The sequence below is a fragment of the Diabrotica virgifera genome, chromosome 6 (genome assembly GCF_917563875.1).
Source record: "Diabrotica virgifera virgifera chromosome 6, PGI_DIABVI_V3a".
Lineage (NCBI taxonomy): Eukaryota > Metazoa > Arthropoda > Insecta > Coleoptera > Chrysomelidae > Diabrotica > Diabrotica virgifera.
Window position 1 is genome coordinate 80,937,732 of NC_065448.1, and position 21,250 is coordinate 80,958,981.

A 21,250-nucleotide genomic window follows, 5' to 3' on the forward strand; every position below is an offset into this window, starting at 1 on the left:
CCCTCCGTATCCTTTTAATACTGAGGAGGATGTGTCTGCTGTGAACTTAAAACTCAATGAGCTCGATCCGATGATTTCTGCCTTTACTGGCACTACAGCTAGTAATGATTATAACAAGTTCACATATAAATTACATTGTGTGTTGAATAGACTGGAGCATATACCGGAAGGTACCGAAGAGAGACCAGCATTACTGTCAAGAGTATTTGACTTATTGGGTCGTCTGCAGTCAAGAGCCGAAGAATTGGAGAGAACTATGAGTGTACCAGTCCATCTGAGTTTGCTGGCTGACCAAACTGAAAATCTACATATAGAAGGCGTAACAGCACATACATCAAGCCTGATAGCTTCAAGGGTTCCATGTACATCTTCTCAAATTCAGTGCATACCTCCCTCAAAATGGAACTTGAAGTTTTCTGGTGACCGGAATGGCACATCGATAAGCGCGTTTCTCGAAAGAGTAGAAGAACTTAGAATGGCGAGACATGTCACGAAAGAGACTCTTCTGGAATCTGGCATAAATTTGTTTGATGGCAGGGCATATCAATTCTATTTGGCTTATAGAAACCAGATCGCTAATTGGGATGAATTTGTGGAGCTCTTAAAAGAAGAATATTTGTCTCATGATTACAACGAAAAATTGTTTGATGAAATTCGTAGACGCACTCAAGGACCTGATGAATCGATTGGAGTTTATCTAGCAGTGATGGCTGGATATTTTAGGAGATTGACTTGCCCTATTGATGAACCGACCAAATTGAAGATATTAATGAAAAATATTGCACCATATTACCAGACACAGTTGGCGTTATTAGAAGTTGATTCTATTGCAAAGCTTCGTCAATATGGAAAAAAATTAGAAGCCAGGAAGGAAGCAGTTGAAAGCTATGTTCCACCTAGCAGACGAATTGGCAATGTTTTAGAACCAGATTTAGCTTATGTAGCGGTCGACTCGTCTAGCAGCGTTAGTGTGGATAGTTGTCAGGATCAGTCGACTACATCAAGTGTAGTTCGTGGTGAAGTGAAAAACGCAAGACCTCCGAAAGATATCGTTTGCTACAGATGTAATAAACCAGGACACCGAGCTATTGGTTGCACGGCACCAAGGACCACGCGTTGTTTTAAGTGCAAAAAGGAGGGCTACACCGTTAAGACATGTCCTGATTGTTCAAAACTACGACCTTCGGAAAACTAGTTCCACTGCCTTTGACTGATCGAGAAAAAAGCAGTGGAAATGATGAAACCTCGATCGACAAAATACAAGTACTATTAGATTTTGTTTTAGAAAATGCTGTTGGTGACGAGAGACCATACCTGACTGTTGATATACTTGGAAAATCTGTTTTAGGATTGCTGGATTCTGGAGCAAGTAGGACGGTGTTGGGGAGTAAAGGATTAACTATGATTAGAGAGTTAGGTCTGCCCATGGATAACAATCGCCTAAATAGCTGCACAGTGGCAAATGGTGTTAGTTGTCGCAGTGTCGGCATGGTGGAATTGCCTGTTAAGTTGAGGGGTAGATTTAGATTGATTGAGGCTATGGTGATTCCAGACTTACCGCACCTGTTAATTTTGGGAGCTGACTTCTGGCGTATTATGGGTATAGTTCCGGACTTGCGTAGGAAGGAGTGGTGTTTTTCTAGTGAACCGGTGTTAGTCAACTCTATCGACCAGATGAGTGGACAGACGCGACTTAGTTCTTTCGAAAAGAGCAGATTACAGTCAGTTATTGATAGGAATATGGTACTTATGGGAAACGAACTTGGTTGTACAAATGTGGCAGAGCATACGATTGTCACGAATAGTCAACCCATTAAACAACGCTATTACAGAGTCAACCCTGTTGTCCAGGAGCAAATTGATAAGGAGCTTAATGAGATGTTGAAGTTAGGGATAGTTGAAGCTTCTAACAGCCCTTGGTCCTCGCCAATACTTTTGGTCAAGAAGAAAGATGGCTCTTATAGGTTTTGTGTTGACTACCGCAAATTAAACTCAGTGACAGTTAGAGACAGTTACCCATTGCCACAATGGGTAATTTGTTAAATTTGTTACAGTCAAAATTACTGATTAACTTTAAATCATCTCAGGTACATGATTAAAGTATTTATAAGCTAGAACATTCGTTGTAATAAAAACAATTTCATCAATTTGATTAAATATAAATAGCGTAAATTCATTAATTCGATTTGTAGGTATTTTATGTTTTTTTATTGTCATTGAAATTGGTCATTTACTCTATAGCTGACGTTTGTTTGATTCTAGTTGAATACATAGCGTTGACAATTCTTCCTTTTCGTATCCAATATGGTACCGCTTCTGGTTATCGTATTTTTGTTCGTGTTTTATGTTTTGACAGACTTTTAAATCTGTCAAATCAAAGTTCTATTTTTAAAAGAAGAATGTGACGTAGTTGGTCACTTAGCAGCTTGTAAAATCGAAATTGTTGATTTGAACGTCACCGCCGAAATTTTTAAATGTCTGATTTTTGAAAATAAGGATCTATCTGATCCATCCATTAATTTGGGATCTATAAATCAGGCTTTTGAATAAACTAGTAATTATTGGAGTTAGTAAAATTCATTTTGAGGATATATTACTAGTTTAGTCCAATTTTTGGGATAAAATACGGCTGTGGTGTCATTTCTTCGATTTGATACGAATGAATGTTTGGTTTGAGGCCAGAAAACGGGTTTCTGTATCGAAGTTGTACTGAAGACACGTAATCCTCTGAACGCTGGAAGACCCCATCGATTTTGGGGTTTTTTTTTTCCACGTGGTTTTTATTTTGGGGTTTGAATCTCAATAACTGGATTTCAGATGAGTTACTTTAATGATTTTGATTTGTAACCATTTAATTTGCTGATCTTTTTTTTTTTAATCTGTAGAATTTGATAATTTAGGTTGCGGTAATTTATTTGTATATTTTATTTGTTGAATTCAGGTATCTACATTAGGTTGTTTTTTTTTAATTTATTAGTATTTCCTTTTATAATTTCTTATGTACACGGCTCTTGATCGGATAGTCAATTGTTTATTTTCCGCTACGCGTACTCGACCTTACCATTCGCAGAGCTCTACGATTGCGTCTCGAGATTTATAAATTGCATTTTTTTTATATACGTTTATATATTTATTTTTGTTGCCACCCATATTTAGGTAATTTACCCAGTGATCAGGGGTCGTTGTTTGGTTCAGTTTGGTTAGTTTTAGTAGTTAGTTTAGTGTAATTTTTAAAAAAGTGTTCAATATATTATGTGTTCAATTAAAGTGTCAAAGGTGTAGTATTATTCCGATTCTTTTGGCAAATTCGGGAATTTAGGTACACTGGATTGGTGTTTGGGGCATGAATTTGTCTGGCGCCCCCTTTAACAATAAAATAGTAAAATTGGGAATCCACCCCATCTCCACTGTATAAAAGCTAGCCCGCAACACCTGTGCTCTCACCTCCAACGAATTTTGTGTTGCGTTGTGAGGTGGTGGCAACTATATTAAAGAGAAGCTAGGTATCAAGGAATTTATAAGGTGTTATGCCCTTCTTAAAGATGCCAACACAGCAACTGGGTCCTCATTCAAAGTGGGTATTAGGTATAAAACATCTATTGACTTATTATTTAATAAGGAAATTTATCCACCTGGTGTAAACATTAAATGGTATACAGAATCCTCATGCTCCGAACCAACAACTTGACCTGAGGCAAATATGAAACCGAAGCACATCAGAAGCCCAGTTAGCTTGGAATATCCAATTACCATTCCAAGTAAAAACAAAAATGAAGTTGAAAACACAAATATACTTACTGACAAGCAGGCCATCACAATTTGCAAATCTAAAGATCCGTTCCGTTCCCAAATTAATTTCGTTAAGAAAGATACTTTGGAACCATCCATAAATTTGGATCCTTTAACACCACCAAGAGTTAGATTAACGAATAACTCTAACAGTCGATATCTTCTACCAAGAATAAGGGAACCGGATATCTTAAAAGCAATTAAGCTACATATTGCTTTCTACACGACCAGCCGGCCTCAGTATTTTATGATGGATATACCAACACCAGTGTAAAACTATTTTTGGCTTCCGAAGGACTACCTACCAAAACTGAAGAACTAAGAAAAATTCTTCTGGAATTTAATGATGCCTATGGAATTGGACCAGCTGAGGTGGATGCTGATCTTGCTGCTTTTAGGACCTTTCTAAGTTCAGAAACAATCATACATCTACAAAAATCAAGGGAATGTCACCGAAATTTTATCCCACTAGCTCTCCAAGACGAAATTTTCAAATAATTCGACGTGTTCGGAGGAACTAGAAACCTCGAATAATTTTAGTGATGACAACTTTAGTATGGTTCTGATTAATATTCGATAGTTGCTGCTACAGAGCACTGGCTTGAAGTCAACCAGGCTTTTTTTGTAGAAAAATATACCACAATTGCTAGGTATGGTCGTCGAAGTTCAGCTCATGGAGGCACCCTAATTCTTTCTAGAAATAATGATTTTTCTCTGATAACAAAATATGACTTTCTGTTGAATGAAGCCTTCTTTGAGTTTTCCTTAGTTTATTATAAAAATCTTAATCTTTACATTATTTGCATCTATAGCTGACTCTCCTGTGAACTATTTTTTCAGAACCTGCTAAATTTGTTAGATGACTTGCCTTATAAAAGCAGAAAAATTTTATGCGGGGACTTCCACATTCATTATGAGGTTGCTTGTGCTACCCAAATGTCCTTGGTTAAAATATTTGAATCGTATGGTCTCTCAATGCATGTTAATTCTCCTACAAGGGTTACAAAAACTTCATCTACCATAATTGACTATATTGTATCAGATTTCTCACGCCTTGATGTCTGCTCTACAAGTATTAATGCGGGATTATCAGATCATGAAGCAGTATATACGAAGTTTAACATTTTCAGCAAACCATCCTCGAAAACCCGACGTTTAGGTAGGATTTTTTCCGCTCGGAATTTTCATAAATTCCAAAATTTATGCTTAACTTCTGAGTGGCATTTTCCTTCTGCGGACGTGGACTATAATTTCAACGATTTTTTAGAAAAGCTTGTCTCTATTTTCAATAAGGCATTTCCTTTAATTTCAATTAAGCCAAAACATCACAAACCCTGGGCTACCAAAGGTATCCGCATATCAGCCAAAAATATGCGCTCACTATTGTATATCAAGAAGTTTGCTACCAACGTCTCTGTCACTCAATATACTACCAAGTACAGGGTAACCTATCTAAAACTCATCAAATCAGCTAAAAAAAGCCTACTATCAAAATCTTCTGGGAAGCTCTAAAAGTGTTGCAAAAGAAACTTGGTCCATAATAAACGATCTTCGAAATAGAACTCACGCAGTTCAAACATTTGCCCTTCCAGACCCAGAAAATCTAAACGAATACTTCGTTAATGCGAGTAAAAATATAACTTCTACTATTTTGCCGCAACAAGATCCCATTTCATATCTTCCTAATTCCAGACAGGTCTCGAATTCACTCTTTTTACGACCAGTCGATAACTATGAACTGATCCAAACAATCAATAGTATCAAAAGCAAATCATCCTGTAGTACTGATGGACTATCCATAAAAATCTTCTCAAATCTCACAGAAAATGTGTTGAAAATCATCGTCTCACTAATTAATGATTCCTTTGAAAAAGGCAAATTCCTAGAGTGCCTAAAGATAGCCATTATTATTCCTCTTCATGAGGGTGGTGAAAAATCTAATGCTTGTAACTATAGACCTATTGCCTTACTACCGCTACTCTCCAAAATTATTGAGAGACTCATAAAAACCTGACATGTCCTTTCTCATTGATAACAACTTATCCCAAAATCAGTTCGGCTTTTTAACTAATAAATGTACCACTGATGCCATGTTTTCTGTGCTTCATGAGGTTTACCAAGCACTAAGCAATAATCTTTATACTGCCACTGTTTTCTGTGACTATGCCAAAGCTTTTTAATTGTGAAAATCACGATATTTTGATTAAAAAACTAAATTTCTATGTAATTCGAGGTATTTCTTCGAACTGGTTCCAATCTTACTTGAATACTAGGAAACAGCTAGTTAGCGCAATTGATACTGACTCTAGTCTCAAAAACATCATATCTGGAGTACCACAAGATTCAATATTTCAATATTGGGTCCTATACTGTTCCTTATCTTTATAAATGACATCACTAATTTAAAAATCGATGGAAAAATCTTTCTTTTTGCTGATGATACCAGTATCACTTGGAGCAACTCAACTATTGCATCTCTTCATGCAACTATAACTTCTGATTTACTTACGATAAAAACCTGGTCTGAATCTAATTTACTCTCTTTTAACGTGGATAAGACAGTAGCATTATCCTATAAAAGTGATCTTCAACCCCTGCTTGTTAATAACAGCCAGATCTCTACCGTTAATTCTGCAAAATTTCTTGGTATTTTTTTAGACAGCAACCTCAAATGGTCCCTTCATATCGATTTGTTAAGTAAGAAACTCGCCTCAGCCTGCTGTGCTATAAGATCTGTTTCGAAAGAACTCAATTTAGCATCTTCTAAACTAACATATTTTTCCTTGTTCGAGTCTCATCTTCGATATGGTCTGCAAGTATTACCTTTTTGGGGTTCTAGTACAGCTGCCCAATTAGATGTTATTTTTAAATTACAAAAAAGAGCAATACGGTATCTGTTTGGCCTCAGAAGAACAACACATTGCAGAAGTTGCTTCAAAGATCACGGAATTTTATCCCTTCCATCTTTATATATTTTAGAAACTGTTTGCTTAATTCGTAAACACATGCATGTCTTTCCAGCAATGCCTCTTCATGACTACTCCACCAGAAATTCAACTTTTGGTGTCTATTTACCGACCCCGTCCCCTGAGTTAGTAAAGAAATCTATATTATATTCCGCAAAAAAACTATACAACCATCTTCCTTTACAACTCAAATCTGCAACATCTTTCCCCAAGTTCCGTAAAATGAGAAAAGCTCATCTATCTAAAAAACCATATTATTCAGTAGAAGAGTTTTTTAACGACTAACTAAGAAATTACAGTAATGTACAAGTAACTAAACTTATCTATATTTGGGTGTCACATGCAGCAGCTTAAACTTATTAGTTCCTATGTATGTCTATAGTTTACTTTGTTGTATGTTCACTTTGTTATTTCTATTAATTGTTGCAATATATCGATTTTGTTTTTTTTTTCTTTTCTTTACTTTATTAAATTATATTTTGTATTTTTGTATTTTTTTATATTGATGATTTATCAAATTTCAGAAAATTGTATTTGTTATTGTTATTGTTATTGTTAATATTCATTTATTTTTTCTGACTTTATATTAAGCTTTGTCAATAAAATTTGTATAATTTTCAGTGACAATAAGGCATATTTCTATTCTATTCCATTCTATACTCTGCATCGTATATAATCTAAGATGCAATCATCAAATTTCGACTTTAATTAATTTTATACGAGGTATGTCAAAAATATGAATTTCACTCAAGAATAAAGTAACTTTACATTTCACAATATCGAAAATTGTTATTAAAAAAAGTTGTTTGTAATTAAAAAATTTGATTTAATGTTCAATTACATTTTTCTAATTAAAATATTGTGAATAATAAAGGCACTTAACTCTTAAGAAAATTCATATTTTTTACATACCTCGTATAAAATATAAAAAAGTTTATTATCTGATGGTTGTATCTTAGATTTTAGACCAGGGAGAGCATTTTATAAAGAATAACTTTTTTTCGTAAAAGTGATAATAAAATAGTTATCATAATTGTAATTAAATGATAAATATCCGTAATTTGAGAAAAAATTAAGAAATTTTTCTATTAGAATGATGTAATTGTATATTTAAACATAATTTTTAATTTCAAACAACTTTTCATATAGCATTTTTTGATATTCTGAAATATAAAGGTACTTTATTCTTTAACGAAATTCATATTTTTGACACACCTCGTATAAAATTAATAAAATTTGATATATCTGATGGGTGAGTTTTAGATTTTTGACTATTCAGAGCATTTTATGAAGAATAACTTTTTTTTCGTAAAATTGGTAACAAAAAAGTTTTCCATGTGGTTCCTAGCTACGCGGACATACTGTATAAAAACTTCTGTGTAAGAATTTTCAAATTGCAATGTCGTATTCGGATTCAGCATAATCAAAAACAAAATAGAAATATATTTGATCAAAGTAAAATGATGAATTTAACGATATTTTTAAAATTATTTATACAAAACAATTGTTATTGTTTAACCAATTAATAACATGTATATAAACTAACAAAAAAAGTTTTAGAAAAATATAAGCTTGTTTGAATTATCCGAAACAATGCATATCTTTGTTCTAATTGCACTCCCCTAATGTGTTTTTTTTATTCAACTTCATATCCTGTCTCAAAATATTTTAACGACAATAATATGCATTTCATAAAATACATATTTTTACCAGCATAGGCATATTAATTCAAAACTGCGAAAAATTTTGTGAATTTAAATAGCAGCAATTACACAGACACTGCAGCAATTACACAATAAGTATTTGCAATAACTCTGTCGGGTATATATACAACTCAAAAATGATATCTCGACATATTGTTTCAGAGAACATGGCATTATTCAATTCGGTTATACTGTTGACCTTTGTTGGTAGCACCCTTGTAACATCTTGCAAGGGTCTTCTTCCGGTGTCGCCTAACCGTTCCGGATGTTGCAATGGTAAATATTGATTATCTTTTATATTTGTATTTGATAAGTTATAATATATAGGAGGAGGACAATATTACTTTTCAATTCGAGACCCACCTCTCTTCTAGGTCTACTTGGCCTCGATCTTATAGACATTAGCTATGTTTTCAGTGAAAGTCAGAGAGGTATTTTGTATTCTCGGACTGATATTAAATTCTTTTAACTTTTTCTTTTAGTATTGGTAACCAAATCTAGATACATTCTATTGATGTGTTTGCTACATCAGTATCTTCATTTCTTTTTATTTATATCACAGCCAATTTAAAATCTACTCAGTAGTACAGGAGTATTTAGTAAATTTGATGAGTGATATGTGGCTTGTAGTTGGTACCGTTTATTAACGGTTCTCCAAGTCCTCACCTAATCCCCAAGGTTTTGAGGCAAAGGTCTGTTTAGAAGTCTAGTAGGTAGTGGTGGTTGGTATAATTATATCTTCATTTAGAAATATATATGTAATATTGTGACAAAATACATTGGTCAAACCACTAGACGAGTTAAAGATCGTATTACCTCTCATAAAAGTGATTGTAGACTATATCCAGACATATGCTCTTTAACTACACATGTTGTGAATGAAAGCCATACTATTGACTTTGAGTCTGTAGATATTTTAGCAATTTTATATTTTAGTAATTGGAAAGAATTATTACAAAATAACTTTTCTTGAAATGGCATTTATTTATCAGAATGATCAGACAATTAACAACAAAAGAACGGATTATATTTTTTAATTTAATAATATTGTTCATTGTACTGCTAATGTTATTGATATATGTATATTACGTATGCTTTGTATATTTAACATCTATAAGAAGACAATCTCAACCTAGTAAGTTGTTTTTAATACCTAATTTCACCATTAGATCTTTAATATCTTTTATCGTCCCTGACGATGTTAGCGACAGCTGACGAAATATAGGATTCCGTAGAAAAAAATAGGTATACCTGGTCTTTATTGAGCTGTCTACCAATAGCCCAATAAATGACCGTTTTGGAGTGTAATTTTCAGGGTCAACTCCGAATTGCATGAAAATTTGGTTTTAGGTTCTACTTACCCTCCAGTTCAAAGTTAGAGTTGTGCCGATGGTTGCTTTTATATACTTGGGGAGAAAATCACGGGTGAAAAAACAAACGTTCAAGATAAGTCCGGAAATAGATAAATTGACTAATTCTAAGTAACTTTTGTTCTATAGAGTTTTTTAACTAAGTTAATACTTTTCGAGTTATTTGCGAGTGAAAATGTGTATTTTTTAACAAAAAAACACGTTTTCAGGCGGTTTTCGCAAATAACTCAAAAAGTAAGTATTTTATCAAAAAAATATAGCAAAAATATAACTCATAAAAAAAGAAATAAAATGGTGTATTAAAGAAGTCTATAAAGTCAGTAAAAGCAAATTAATAGCTCATGAAAAATTCGTTTTTATTCGTCAAATTCCAAATCGAATATTTCAACGTGAAATAACCAAAAATTAAAGGAATTTTCGGGAAAAACATTAAAAAAAATATTAAATTGTTTAAAAAAGCTTTGTTATTATTTTTATAAAAGTTCCTAGCAGCAAAGCTAAGCAAGTTAAGTTCAAAATAAAGTTGGCTTTTTTTGTGAAAGAATATCGTGAAAGTCTCTACCTACTTAGTACCATAAATAAAATTAATCATTACCGCTTTATCATTTACTTTATACAGTGAACACATAAAGGTTGTAATAAATTCATTTTCTCGAGACTGGGCAATTTTGGAAAAAAATACCGAAACAGGTCGATTTTTATTTTAAAATTACGATTTTTTGGCATGTATAATAATAATAATAATAATAATAAAAAGACGTTTATTGTTCCAAAAAAAATTATAAATTTACAAAAAAAAACATAGATTTGAAATGTGGTACGAACAATGCGTTTTGATATCAGCATCTGTACTTTACCAGAAAATACAGGGCTGTTGAATGCCAACTATCTAAATAAAAAAATTGTTACATTTTAATAATAATTAACCTAATAACTTAACCTAAACAAAAAGAAAAAAAAAATCTAATTCTAAATTCACATAGAAGGAAGAAGAAGAAAAAAGGAAAGGAAAAGTACAAGAAAAGAAAAGATGAGAAAGAGAAAAATAAACTAGAAGAAGGAAGAAAAGAGCTGTTTCCACATTTTTTACTGATAATTTAATAGTAGAGCTTTAATTTTCTTTTTGAAAGTAATAGGAGATAAATTACAATTAAAAATTTTATATTTATTAATAAGTGATGGAGCGATATAAGAAAATATTTTCTTAAAGATTTGCTTATTATGCTGGGGAGTTCTAAGTAAGGTTGTAGGTCTCAAGTTTCTTCGGTGCATTTCATTACTGAAGTTTAATTTATTGTACAGATACTTGGGTGTTTTTGTTTTAATGATCTTGTATGTAAAGTTTAGCGAGTGCAAAGTTCGCCTGTTGAACATGTTTAACCAGACAAGATCAAGAAGTTTGTGAGAAACCCTCTGACGTCTGCGTATCCCAAAAATATATCTAAGACAAGAATTTTGTACTTTTTGTACCCTTTTTTTATTAACAACACTTAAAAATGGTCCATATATATGATCATAGTGATTAAAATGAGAAAGAATCAACGATTCACAAAGCATTGCCTTTGTTTTAATATTAAGAAAATGCCTGTGGGGGTATAAAGCCTTTAACATGGAGTAAGCCTTTTTTAAACACAAATTAATGTGATTGTTAAAATTTAATTTATTGTCCATAGTAAGTCCTAAATTTTTGGCAGATGCTTGAAAAATAATAGTGTTGTTATCTATACAAGGTACAATATTCGTTGACAGATGCTCACGTTGATTTTCAGAACAGAACAACATGGCTACCGATTTAGAGGGATTTATTTTAAGTAGATGTTTGTTAGAGCTAGTTAAAATTTCCTGAAGGTCAGAATTAATTCTTGCATTGGCTAACTGCGCCTCATGAGGAGCGAAGGAATATTTTAGTTGTGTATCATCGCAGTATTGATGATAGTCACAATGTTTTAAGGACTTTATAATATTAAAAGTATAAATTTTAAATAGCAAAGGTCCTAAGATACTTCCCTGAGGAACCCCTGACAGAATATTACATATATTTGATCGCTTTTCGTCAATTACCACAGTTTGAGTACGAAGAGTTAAATACGATGTTACTAAATTCAATGAAGCTTCATCAAAGCCTATATGTTTTAAAATTGATATTAAAATTTCATGATTGATCATATCAAAGGCTTTCGAATAGGCTATTTCGAAAAGGGTATATCATACTACCGACGTCACCCATTTGGGCGTGATGACGTCATCGATGATTTTTTTAAATAAGAATAGGGGTCATGTAATAGCTCATTTGAAAGGTAATTCAATTCTTTATTTAGTAATATAAACATTACCATAATTATTTATACAGGGTGCTCAAAAAAATTTTTTTCAAATTAAATTTATTGACATAAAAAGAAAAATTTGTGTAATTGATTTAATTCAAAATACATTTTACTACTATCAGAAAACAGGAAAAAATGTTTGTTTGACAAATAAATATTGTTTTTCGCAAATTTAATATTAAAGCAGCCACCTTCCTACCTCTTGACAAATTGAGCATTTAATTTAAGAGAAAAGCAATGATTCTTTTTCAAATAAACATTTTTTTTTTGTTTTCTGAGAGCAGTAAAATGTATTTTGAATTAAATAAATTACACATAATATTTTTCTTTTTGTCAATAATTTTAATTCAAAAAATATTTTTTTCGACACCCTGTATAAATAATGTTAATGTTTATATTACTAAATAGAGAATTGAATTACCCTTCAAATGAGCTATCACACGACCCCTATTCTTATTTAAAAAAATCATCGATGCCGTCATTACGCCCAAATGGGTGACGTCACTAGTATGATATGTATGCCAAAAAGTCGTAATTTAAAAATAGAAATTGACCTCTTTCGGGATTTTTTTCCAAAATCCTCCATTATTGAGAAAATAAATTTATTCCAACCTTTACGTGCTCACTGTATGTATATATGTATTATTTATACGATTTGTAAGTTTGACCGGTTCCAAGTGCTTATTTTTGAAAACATTTTGGTTTTATAGTAAAAAATGTTTTTTCTAAAAATTTTCAAAAAATGCTCCTTTTTCAAAATAACTTAAAAAGTATAGCGATACGAAAATTCTCAAAGAGTAAGCAAATATAGGTTTTGCTTTTATACATAAATATGCTAGTTTCATTATGTTCTTCTGATAGACAAAAATTGGTTAAGATTGGGCAGTTCAAAGTTTGCATACAATCTTGATTGATTCGTTCAAGCCCTTTCCACTATAACCCTATCAAAAATAAGCACTTTAAACCAGTGATGGCCTACAGATCATATAAAAAATACACAAATAAAGTAAATTGTTTGTAAAGCGTTAACAATTAATTTCATTTGGGGAGCTAAATATGGGGAGATTTTCACTACTTTTCACCAAAAAATGGGGGCACCTTTATTTTAAGCGTAACTTGCTTAGTTTTGATGGTAGAAACTTTTATAAATAATAAAGATAAAGCTTTGTTTAAACACTTGGTTTAAACACTAAAAGTTGTAATGGATTTTTTTAAAGTGTTTATTTTTTTGGTTATTTTACGTTAAAATATTGGATTTTAAATTTGACGAATAAGAATTTACTTTTCACGAGCTACAACTTTGCGTTTGCTGGGTCTATGTCTATATACTTCACGATTCACGATATATCACACAATTTTTTTCGTTTTTTCTATGCTACCTTTTTGCTAAGAATATTTTGTTTTTCGATAAAGTACTTAATTTTTGAGTTATTTGCGAAAAACAGCCTGAAAGCGTTTTTTTTTGTAGAAAAATAAACATTTTTAATCGTAAATAACTCTATAAAAGGAAAGTTGCTTAAAATTAGTTAATTAATTTATCCATTTCCGGACTTATTTTAAACAAGCGTTTTTTCACCCCCGAGAAGGGGTGACTGTCACCCACTAAGTAAAAGTAACCAACGCCACAAGTTCAACTTTGAAGTGGACGGTAAGTAGAACCAGAAGACTTTTCATGCAATTCGGAGGTGGCCCTGAAAATTACACGGTATCGCCGTATTTCCCGTTCATTAACTGTACTACAAGTAATAAGTTTATGTTATACCAGTTTAATATTGTGTATTTATTACTTAGTTACGAACCACATAATGGTATACTTTATGCCTGCGCGGGTATAAAGAAATTATTGCAATAGGAAACAACAAAAACCAAACATTTATGTATTCAGTATTATTTTCTGCCATCCATTATTGAAATTTAGCATATTCCTTGTCGTACGTTTCTTTGAATTTTTTAGGTAACAGATTCTCAGTCGCTTTTTTGCCTTTTTTAACTATTTTTTCAGAAATATCAAATTTCTCTTGCATTCTGACTTTTTTTTTGACATGTCACATAGAAAAACTTTGTTTACGTTAATAGTAAATTGCTAACCAACATCGCTTTCCTAGCAACGGTACTAAATACCTGCTGCGATACAATATTACTTCTAATTAATATAAAATCAAATTAAAACTTTAATTGATGCATTGAACCGGTATGACATAAAGTTTTGTATGCACCACATATATTATTGGATGTTTATACCCTCGGGAGATATATAAACTCTCGGGCCAGAGGTATTTAATGCACTTGATATATAAGTAACTATTAGTGATTTTTTAATTTGTTATATATTTATATAATATATTTAGTGTTATTAGTTAGTCCTTGATTACCTAACTGGCCAATTTAATGTTTCCATTTCCTTTTTTATTTTTTTATTATTAATATCTATGTAGGTATGTAGTGCAGTTACTAAAGGTGGATTTGAGCTATTAGGTACCTCCGAGATCGTTGAAACTCCATCGATTTGCATGAAAATTGGTAGGTGGTTAGAGGATACCTCAAAGAACAAAGGTGACATGGTGCCAACTTGCTCTTTTACCCTGGGGTGGACGCCACCCCTTCACGGGGGTGAAAATTATTTTATTAAGAATAACCCCATAATTCGATAGACAGACAAATTCTAAGCAAAATTTGTTATATAAAGTTATTAAAATAAAGCAAAACTTTTTGAGTTATTAAACATTAAAGATTTTAATTTTTCGTTAGAAAAATGCATGTTTTTAACTGATTTTTCACAAATAACTCAAAAACTCTAAGTTTTTACAAAAAAGTTATAATTACCAAGATTTAAGCTAATAAAAAATGAAATAAATTGCTTTCTCTAAAAACCGTTTATTGTTAACTAAAAGTGAGTTATAGGCAATTGAATGTATATTTTTTTTGGCGAGTACCCAAGTCTAAATATTCAAGCTTAAATAACGGGAAAATGATGCATTTTATGACATAAACTTATTTAACATTTGTCAACGTACTTATGTAGAAATATCTATCAAATGAGCTCCCGAACGAGTCGATAGCAGTAAAATTTATGCTCAAAGAATGGTTCAAAATTTATCTTTTAAAATTTGTTTTTCCAAAAACGTTGTTGTGTTTTTAAAATAACTCCGTTAATTTTTAAGATATCAGATTCGCCTAAACACCATTTGAAAGCTACTTCCAAGGGCTATTAAACGGACCCAGTTACATGATTTTCGCAGCAAAATTTGAGCTTTAAACGTTTCTATCTCAGTTAGTTTTTACCCTACAGAAATAGTAAAGGAGGTAAAATATTTGCTACAGAAAAAGCTAAAATTTGGTTATATTAGGTATATCATTTTTTAAGTATATTGAATATTTTTTGAGTTATTATCAAAAGAGAATGAAAATTACGATAATTTTAAAAATAAATTCTGATTTTTTTAAGTCATATCTTTTTTCACCAATATGCATTCTAAACCGGTCAAAATTGTTGAAATGATTACTTATGCCAGTATAAAGAAATTTTTCTAAGGATTACAATAAATTATAAATTTTGTGGAAATGACATATGTTTTATTTTTCACTTTTTCATCATAACTTGCTTAATTTTGAAGCTATTAACTTCTTCTAATGCCTATTTGATAGGTATTCTGTAGTGTTTTGACAAGTGTTTAACAGGTACATTTTATAAAATGCATCGTTTTCCCGTTATTTTAGCTTGAATACTTAGATTTGAGTACTCGTCGAAAAAAATATATGTACATTCAATTACCCATAACTCAATTTTAATTGTTATTAGTTTAGTTCTTTTAGTGAGTAGTATATTGAGTTTTTTATTTTCTTCAGTTTTGGTAACAATAACTTTTTTGCAAAAGCTTCTAGTTATTTAGTTATACGTGAAAAATAGCTTTAAAACGTGCATTTTTTGCGAAAAAATAAAATCTTGATCTTTAATAACTCAAAAAGTATTGATTTGTGTTAATAACTTTATATAACAAATCTTGGTAAGAATTTGTCCCTCTATCGACTTAAGGTATTATTTTTAATAAAATAATTTTCACCCCGAGATAGGGTGGCATCCACCCAAGGGTAAAAGCGCAAGTTGGCATCATGTCACCTTTTTTTTTTCGTGATCTAACTACTCACCAATTTTCATGAAAATTTATGAAGGTTCAATGAAATCGGAGGTGAAAACCTTCAGTGATTGCACTAATGTATATGCGTCCATAACTGTGAACTAATAGTTTATGTGCGTATATTGTACATAATATCCTTATATTTAATATTGTTGCAAACAGTATTATTTATTATCTATCGTGGCTGAACGCATCAAGCAATCCAAAGCCTTTAAAAAATGTTATTATTTCGAAATAAAAACATCCTAAATATTTTCCATTTTTCAGTGATAAAGTGGGAAGAGATTTTTACCAATAGTAAAGTGGGAAGAGATCACCAAGCATCAGTTATTCCTCTCGAACATTGGGGAAATAAAAGCTACTGGATAGGCTCCAGCTTTCAGGAATCCAACTAATTTTAACTATATTATATTGTTTAAGTATACAACACTTACTTCAGTAGTTAATTAAATATTGTTCCTTGTTCATAATATAGCAATTAGTCATGTAAACTTTTTCTTTCAACACCAACAAAGCAATAGTTTTTATATCTGAAGTTATTTTAGAAATTTTTGGATCAAATTTATAAAATTTATTGAAACATTATTCAACAGTTTAGTCTATTAGATTGCCAAACGGGCCAGGCTGTCGAATCGCAATCACTTCTCTGAGAATAATCTAGCAGTCGATGGTTCAGGAACGTCGTATTTTCGAATTTAATCTAATTTTTTCGTGTATGACTTAACTCGAATGAAAAAATTCGTATACGAATCTAAATGTCTATTTTTGAATGTCCTTCGAAATGTTATACGTATATCTACGAGAAGAATTTGCACCGACAACCCTGCAAATTCGAACAACCAAAACTCAAATAAAAAAAGAAGAATAATTATTAACAGTTTTACTTAACCTGTTTTATGGTGATTTTGTCATCTAAAACAACTTGTTCCTTGTAAATTATTGAACGTGATAAAAATTTCTAACTTCTTTTTGGGCATAGTTGGTTTTTATTATTTCTATTGGTTTTTCCAGTTATTGTCTCTTATTTTGCCAGCATAATCTGTTAGCTTCTCTCCTTTGGTTTTATAATTTTCTTTAATTTTCTATATAGGTATTATCTATATTTTAAACTTTTACGTTGTTCCTCTGAACTAGGAATCTTTTGCAGTCCGCATCAAATTAGTAGTGTTCTCTCTTTTCTTTTCTTGTTTTACCAATGGTAAGTTCTGTCGCTTGAATCATGGAGGTTTGTATTAGTTTCCATTCCTCCTAGAATTACCCGTCGTGGTTCTTTCCAATCTTTCCAATCTGTTTTTCCTTCCTCTCTTCTTTTTGCTACATCTTTACCTTGGAGCTGCTCTACTACTCGATATTTTTTTGGTTATTTTCCTTTTCTTGGTTGTTTGGAAATTTATTAAAGAAGGTTTGACTATTCAATATATGGTCAGTTTCTGCTTCTGTGTCAGTCAGTTATGGATCTTTTTTGTTTCCTTTTAATGATAGCATGGTCTATTTGGTTTCTCGTTTCCCCATCAGGGGAAATCCAGGTTATTTCATGTACATCTTTATGATCAAATTGTGTACTTGTTATCTTAAGGCTTATGTTCCATTGAAAATTTTATTAGTGCCTTTTCATTGTCATTACTTTCTTTATGCAGGATTTTGACACTTGTTATCTTCATATAATCTTCTCTTCCGAATCTCGTATTCATACCTCCCACAATAATTTTTTGTTTATTATCTTTTCTTCTGTAGGAACATGTGCGTTAATTAGACTGATTTTTCAGCCTAATTTCAGTATTTTAGTTAATTAGGCTAATATTGCTAGAAAGTCTGGAGAAAGTTCCGATACTTACTACTCGGCTTATTCTCTCTGACACCATAAAATCTATCCCAAGGGATGATATAATAATTAATTTCTGAGGTAACTAGTAGCTAAAACTTTACAAATATCCGAAAGGCAATTTCATTATTGTACGTTTGATATATTATATCAGTTATCTTTTTTTTAATAATTTTTAATTTTATTTTTAAATACTATTGAAACACAACGAAATAATTATTTATTATTTTTATTAGTTCTACTTCAATTCTGAGTATTGGGAACTAATCTTTGTTGGAATTTTACTTTGCTGGACAGGCGGGTAGTGAAATTCAACCTGATAGATCTCCCTCGGCTTGCTTAGCTCCGGCAATTCGTTGGCTTGCAAATTGTAGAAGCCACGAATAGTGTAACCAGAAGATTAGTTCTAATAAAGTTTTATTTTTTATATTGTCTTTAGCAGATGCCGCCACGGCATCCATGTCATCATGATCTTTCGTTTGTGGAACGAGGGTGACAGCCCGAATTTTAGTGGTTCAGAGAGAATCAAATATGCGCTATCTGAAGATATTTCAACACGAGTTGAAACTAGTTAGAGTGCTTTTGACGCTCTCCGAACTAACTAAAATAAGACGTCTCTTATTTCGGTTCACAACGAAATGATTATTTATTATTTTTATTACTTCTACTGCTATTCTGAGTAAAAATGATTAGAATACAACAAACCGGCATACTTATGTTTCGAGGACCTTAAGATGACATTTGACGCGATCAAAAATAAGGATGTTTACCATTTATTGTACACAAGAGAGGTACCTCCAGGAATAATTAAAACGATCGAAAAACAATAAAAGTAAAACTAGGTGAAGAACTAACCGACCCAATTGAAGCTGGCAATGGAATAAGACAGGAAGATTCCGAGTCCTCTATTGTTCAACCTGATCATGGACGAAATAATAAAAAAAAGTAAGAATAAAAAAGGATACCAAATGGGTGAAAAACAACTTAAAATAATCTGCTATGCAGACGACGCAATACTAATCTCTCAAAATAAAGATGATTTACAACGTATGCTGCACGAATTTAATACAACCGCTAGAAAATTTAACATGTTCATTTCCCCAAAAAGACTAAATGCATGATTATAACAGCAGATCTAATAAGGTGTAAATTAGAGCTAGAGCAGATCTAATAAGGTGTAAATTAGAGCTAGAGGGTCAAATAATAGAACAAGTCATGGAGATTAATACCTAGGCATCACACTATCTAGCTACGGAAAGCTCGAAATAGAAGCGAAAGATCAGGTGAATAAAGCCAACAGAGCCGCAGGCTGCCTGAATGAAACAATATGGAGAAATAAAAACATCGGAAAAGAAGTGAAAGGCAGAATTTACAAAACAGTCATCAGACCAATAATGACATACTCGGCAGAAACACGACCTGATACATAAAAAAACAAAAAGAAAGCTAGCAACAGCAGAGATGAAATCACTGCGAAAAATAGATGGTAAGACACTGTGAGATAGATCTAGAAGTGCAGATATAAGACGGAGATGCAAGGTGGACAACATTAATAACTGGGTGAAAAACAGAAGAGTAGAATGGAATGACCACATAAGCCGAATGACAACAAATATAGAAGTAAGGACGGCGAGAGACGGTTCCCCAATAGGAAGACGTTCAGTGGGAAGACCACGAAAAAGCTGGAATGACAGCTTAGTGGAGGCACATTGAAAAACATGCACAGTCATGTCTATATAGAAAGAAGAAGAAGAAGCTATTCTGAGTATTGTGAACTAATCTTTGTTGGAATTTTACCATGCTGGACAGGCGGGTAGTGAGATGCAACCTGATAGATCTCCCTCGTCCTTCTTCAACCTCTTCAACCTTTGCCTCTTAATAACAGCCAGATCATTACCGTTGATTGTGTAAGATTTCTTGGTATTTTTTAGAGAGCAACCTCAAATGGTCCCTTCATATCGATTCGTTAAGTAAGAAACTCGCCTCAGCTTGCTATGCAATAAGATCTGTCTCAAGGGAACTCAATTTAGCATCTTCTAAAATAACATATTTTTCGTTGTTTGAGTCTCATCTTCGATATTGTCTTTCTTTTTGGGGTTCTAATACAGCTGATTTTTAAATTGCAAAAAAGAGCACTAATATATCTGTTTGGCCTCAGAAGATCTACACATTGCAGAAGTTACTTCAGAAATCACTGAATTTGAACACTTTCCTCTTTATATATTCTAGAAACGGTTTGTTTAATTCGTAAACACATTCATGTCTTTCCAGCAAGGCCCAATCATATTTACTCCACCAGAAATTTAATCTTTGATATTTATTTACCGATCCCATCCACTGAGTTAGTGAAGAAATCTATATTCATCATCATCAGTGGCGTTACAGCTCTTTATGAGCCAAAGCCTTCTTCAGAACAATCCTCCATTCGCCCCTGTCTCTGGAAACTCTTCTCCATGCTCTAATTCCAATAGATTTTAAATCAGTTTCTATGTTGTCTTGGTACCTAAGTCTCGGTCTTTCACTTGCTCGTTGTCCTATCGGCCCTCTTCGGTCAAAAACTTTTCTGACTATGGCATCTTCCTCTTGCCTGATTACATGACCTATCCATCTAAGGCGTGCTACCTTAATGAATTGTACAACGTCAGGTTCTCCAAAATTTCTATACAACTCAAAGTTGTAACGCCTGCGCCATAAACCTTGTTCTTTTATGCCACCATATATTCGTCTTAAAATTTTTCGCTCAAAACGTTTCAGCAGTTCTTGGTCAGTCTGAGTAAGTGACCAAGTTTCTGAGCCATATGAAATCTATATTATATTCCGCAAGAAAACTTTACAACCATCTCCCTTTACAACTTAAATCTGCAACATCTTTCCCAAAGTTCCGTAAAATGACAAAAGCCTATCTATCTAAAAAACCATATTATTGAATAGAAGTATTTCTTAATGAATAACTACGAAAATTGGGTTTCATACGCAGTAGCTTAACTGTCAATTCCTAATGTTGTATTTTATTTGTTGTAAGTATGTTCAGTTTGCAATTTATATAAATTTTGCAATTAATTGTTTTTGTCTTTGGTTTTATATCATATTTACTGTATATTGACGATTTATCTAATTTTAGTAAATTGTAGTTGTTATTT

At 32.2% G+C, this 21,250-nt stretch overlaps 2 protein-coding genes across 4 annotated transcripts in view; one reads left to right on the forward strand and one right to left on the reverse strand.

Moving 5' to 3' along the window:
- The window catches only part of LOC126886472 (uncharacterized), a 614,879-nt gene that overhangs the window by 445,151 nt on the left and 148,478 nt on the right, over nt 1-21,250 (reverse strand). The window lies entirely within an intron of this gene.
- LOC114335758 (perlucin-like) overlaps nt 8,582-21,250 on the forward strand; it is a 36,990-nt gene continuing 24,321 nt past the window's right edge. The window contains exons 1-2 of the mRNA XM_050653447.1: nt 8,582-8,734; nt 16,556-16,669. Coding sequence (XP_050509404.1) covers nt 8,596-8,734; nt 16,556-16,669 — 253 coding nt within the window. The 5' untranslated portion in view covers nt 8,582-8,595. The remainder of the gene's footprint in view (nt 8,735-16,555; nt 16,670-21,250) is intronic.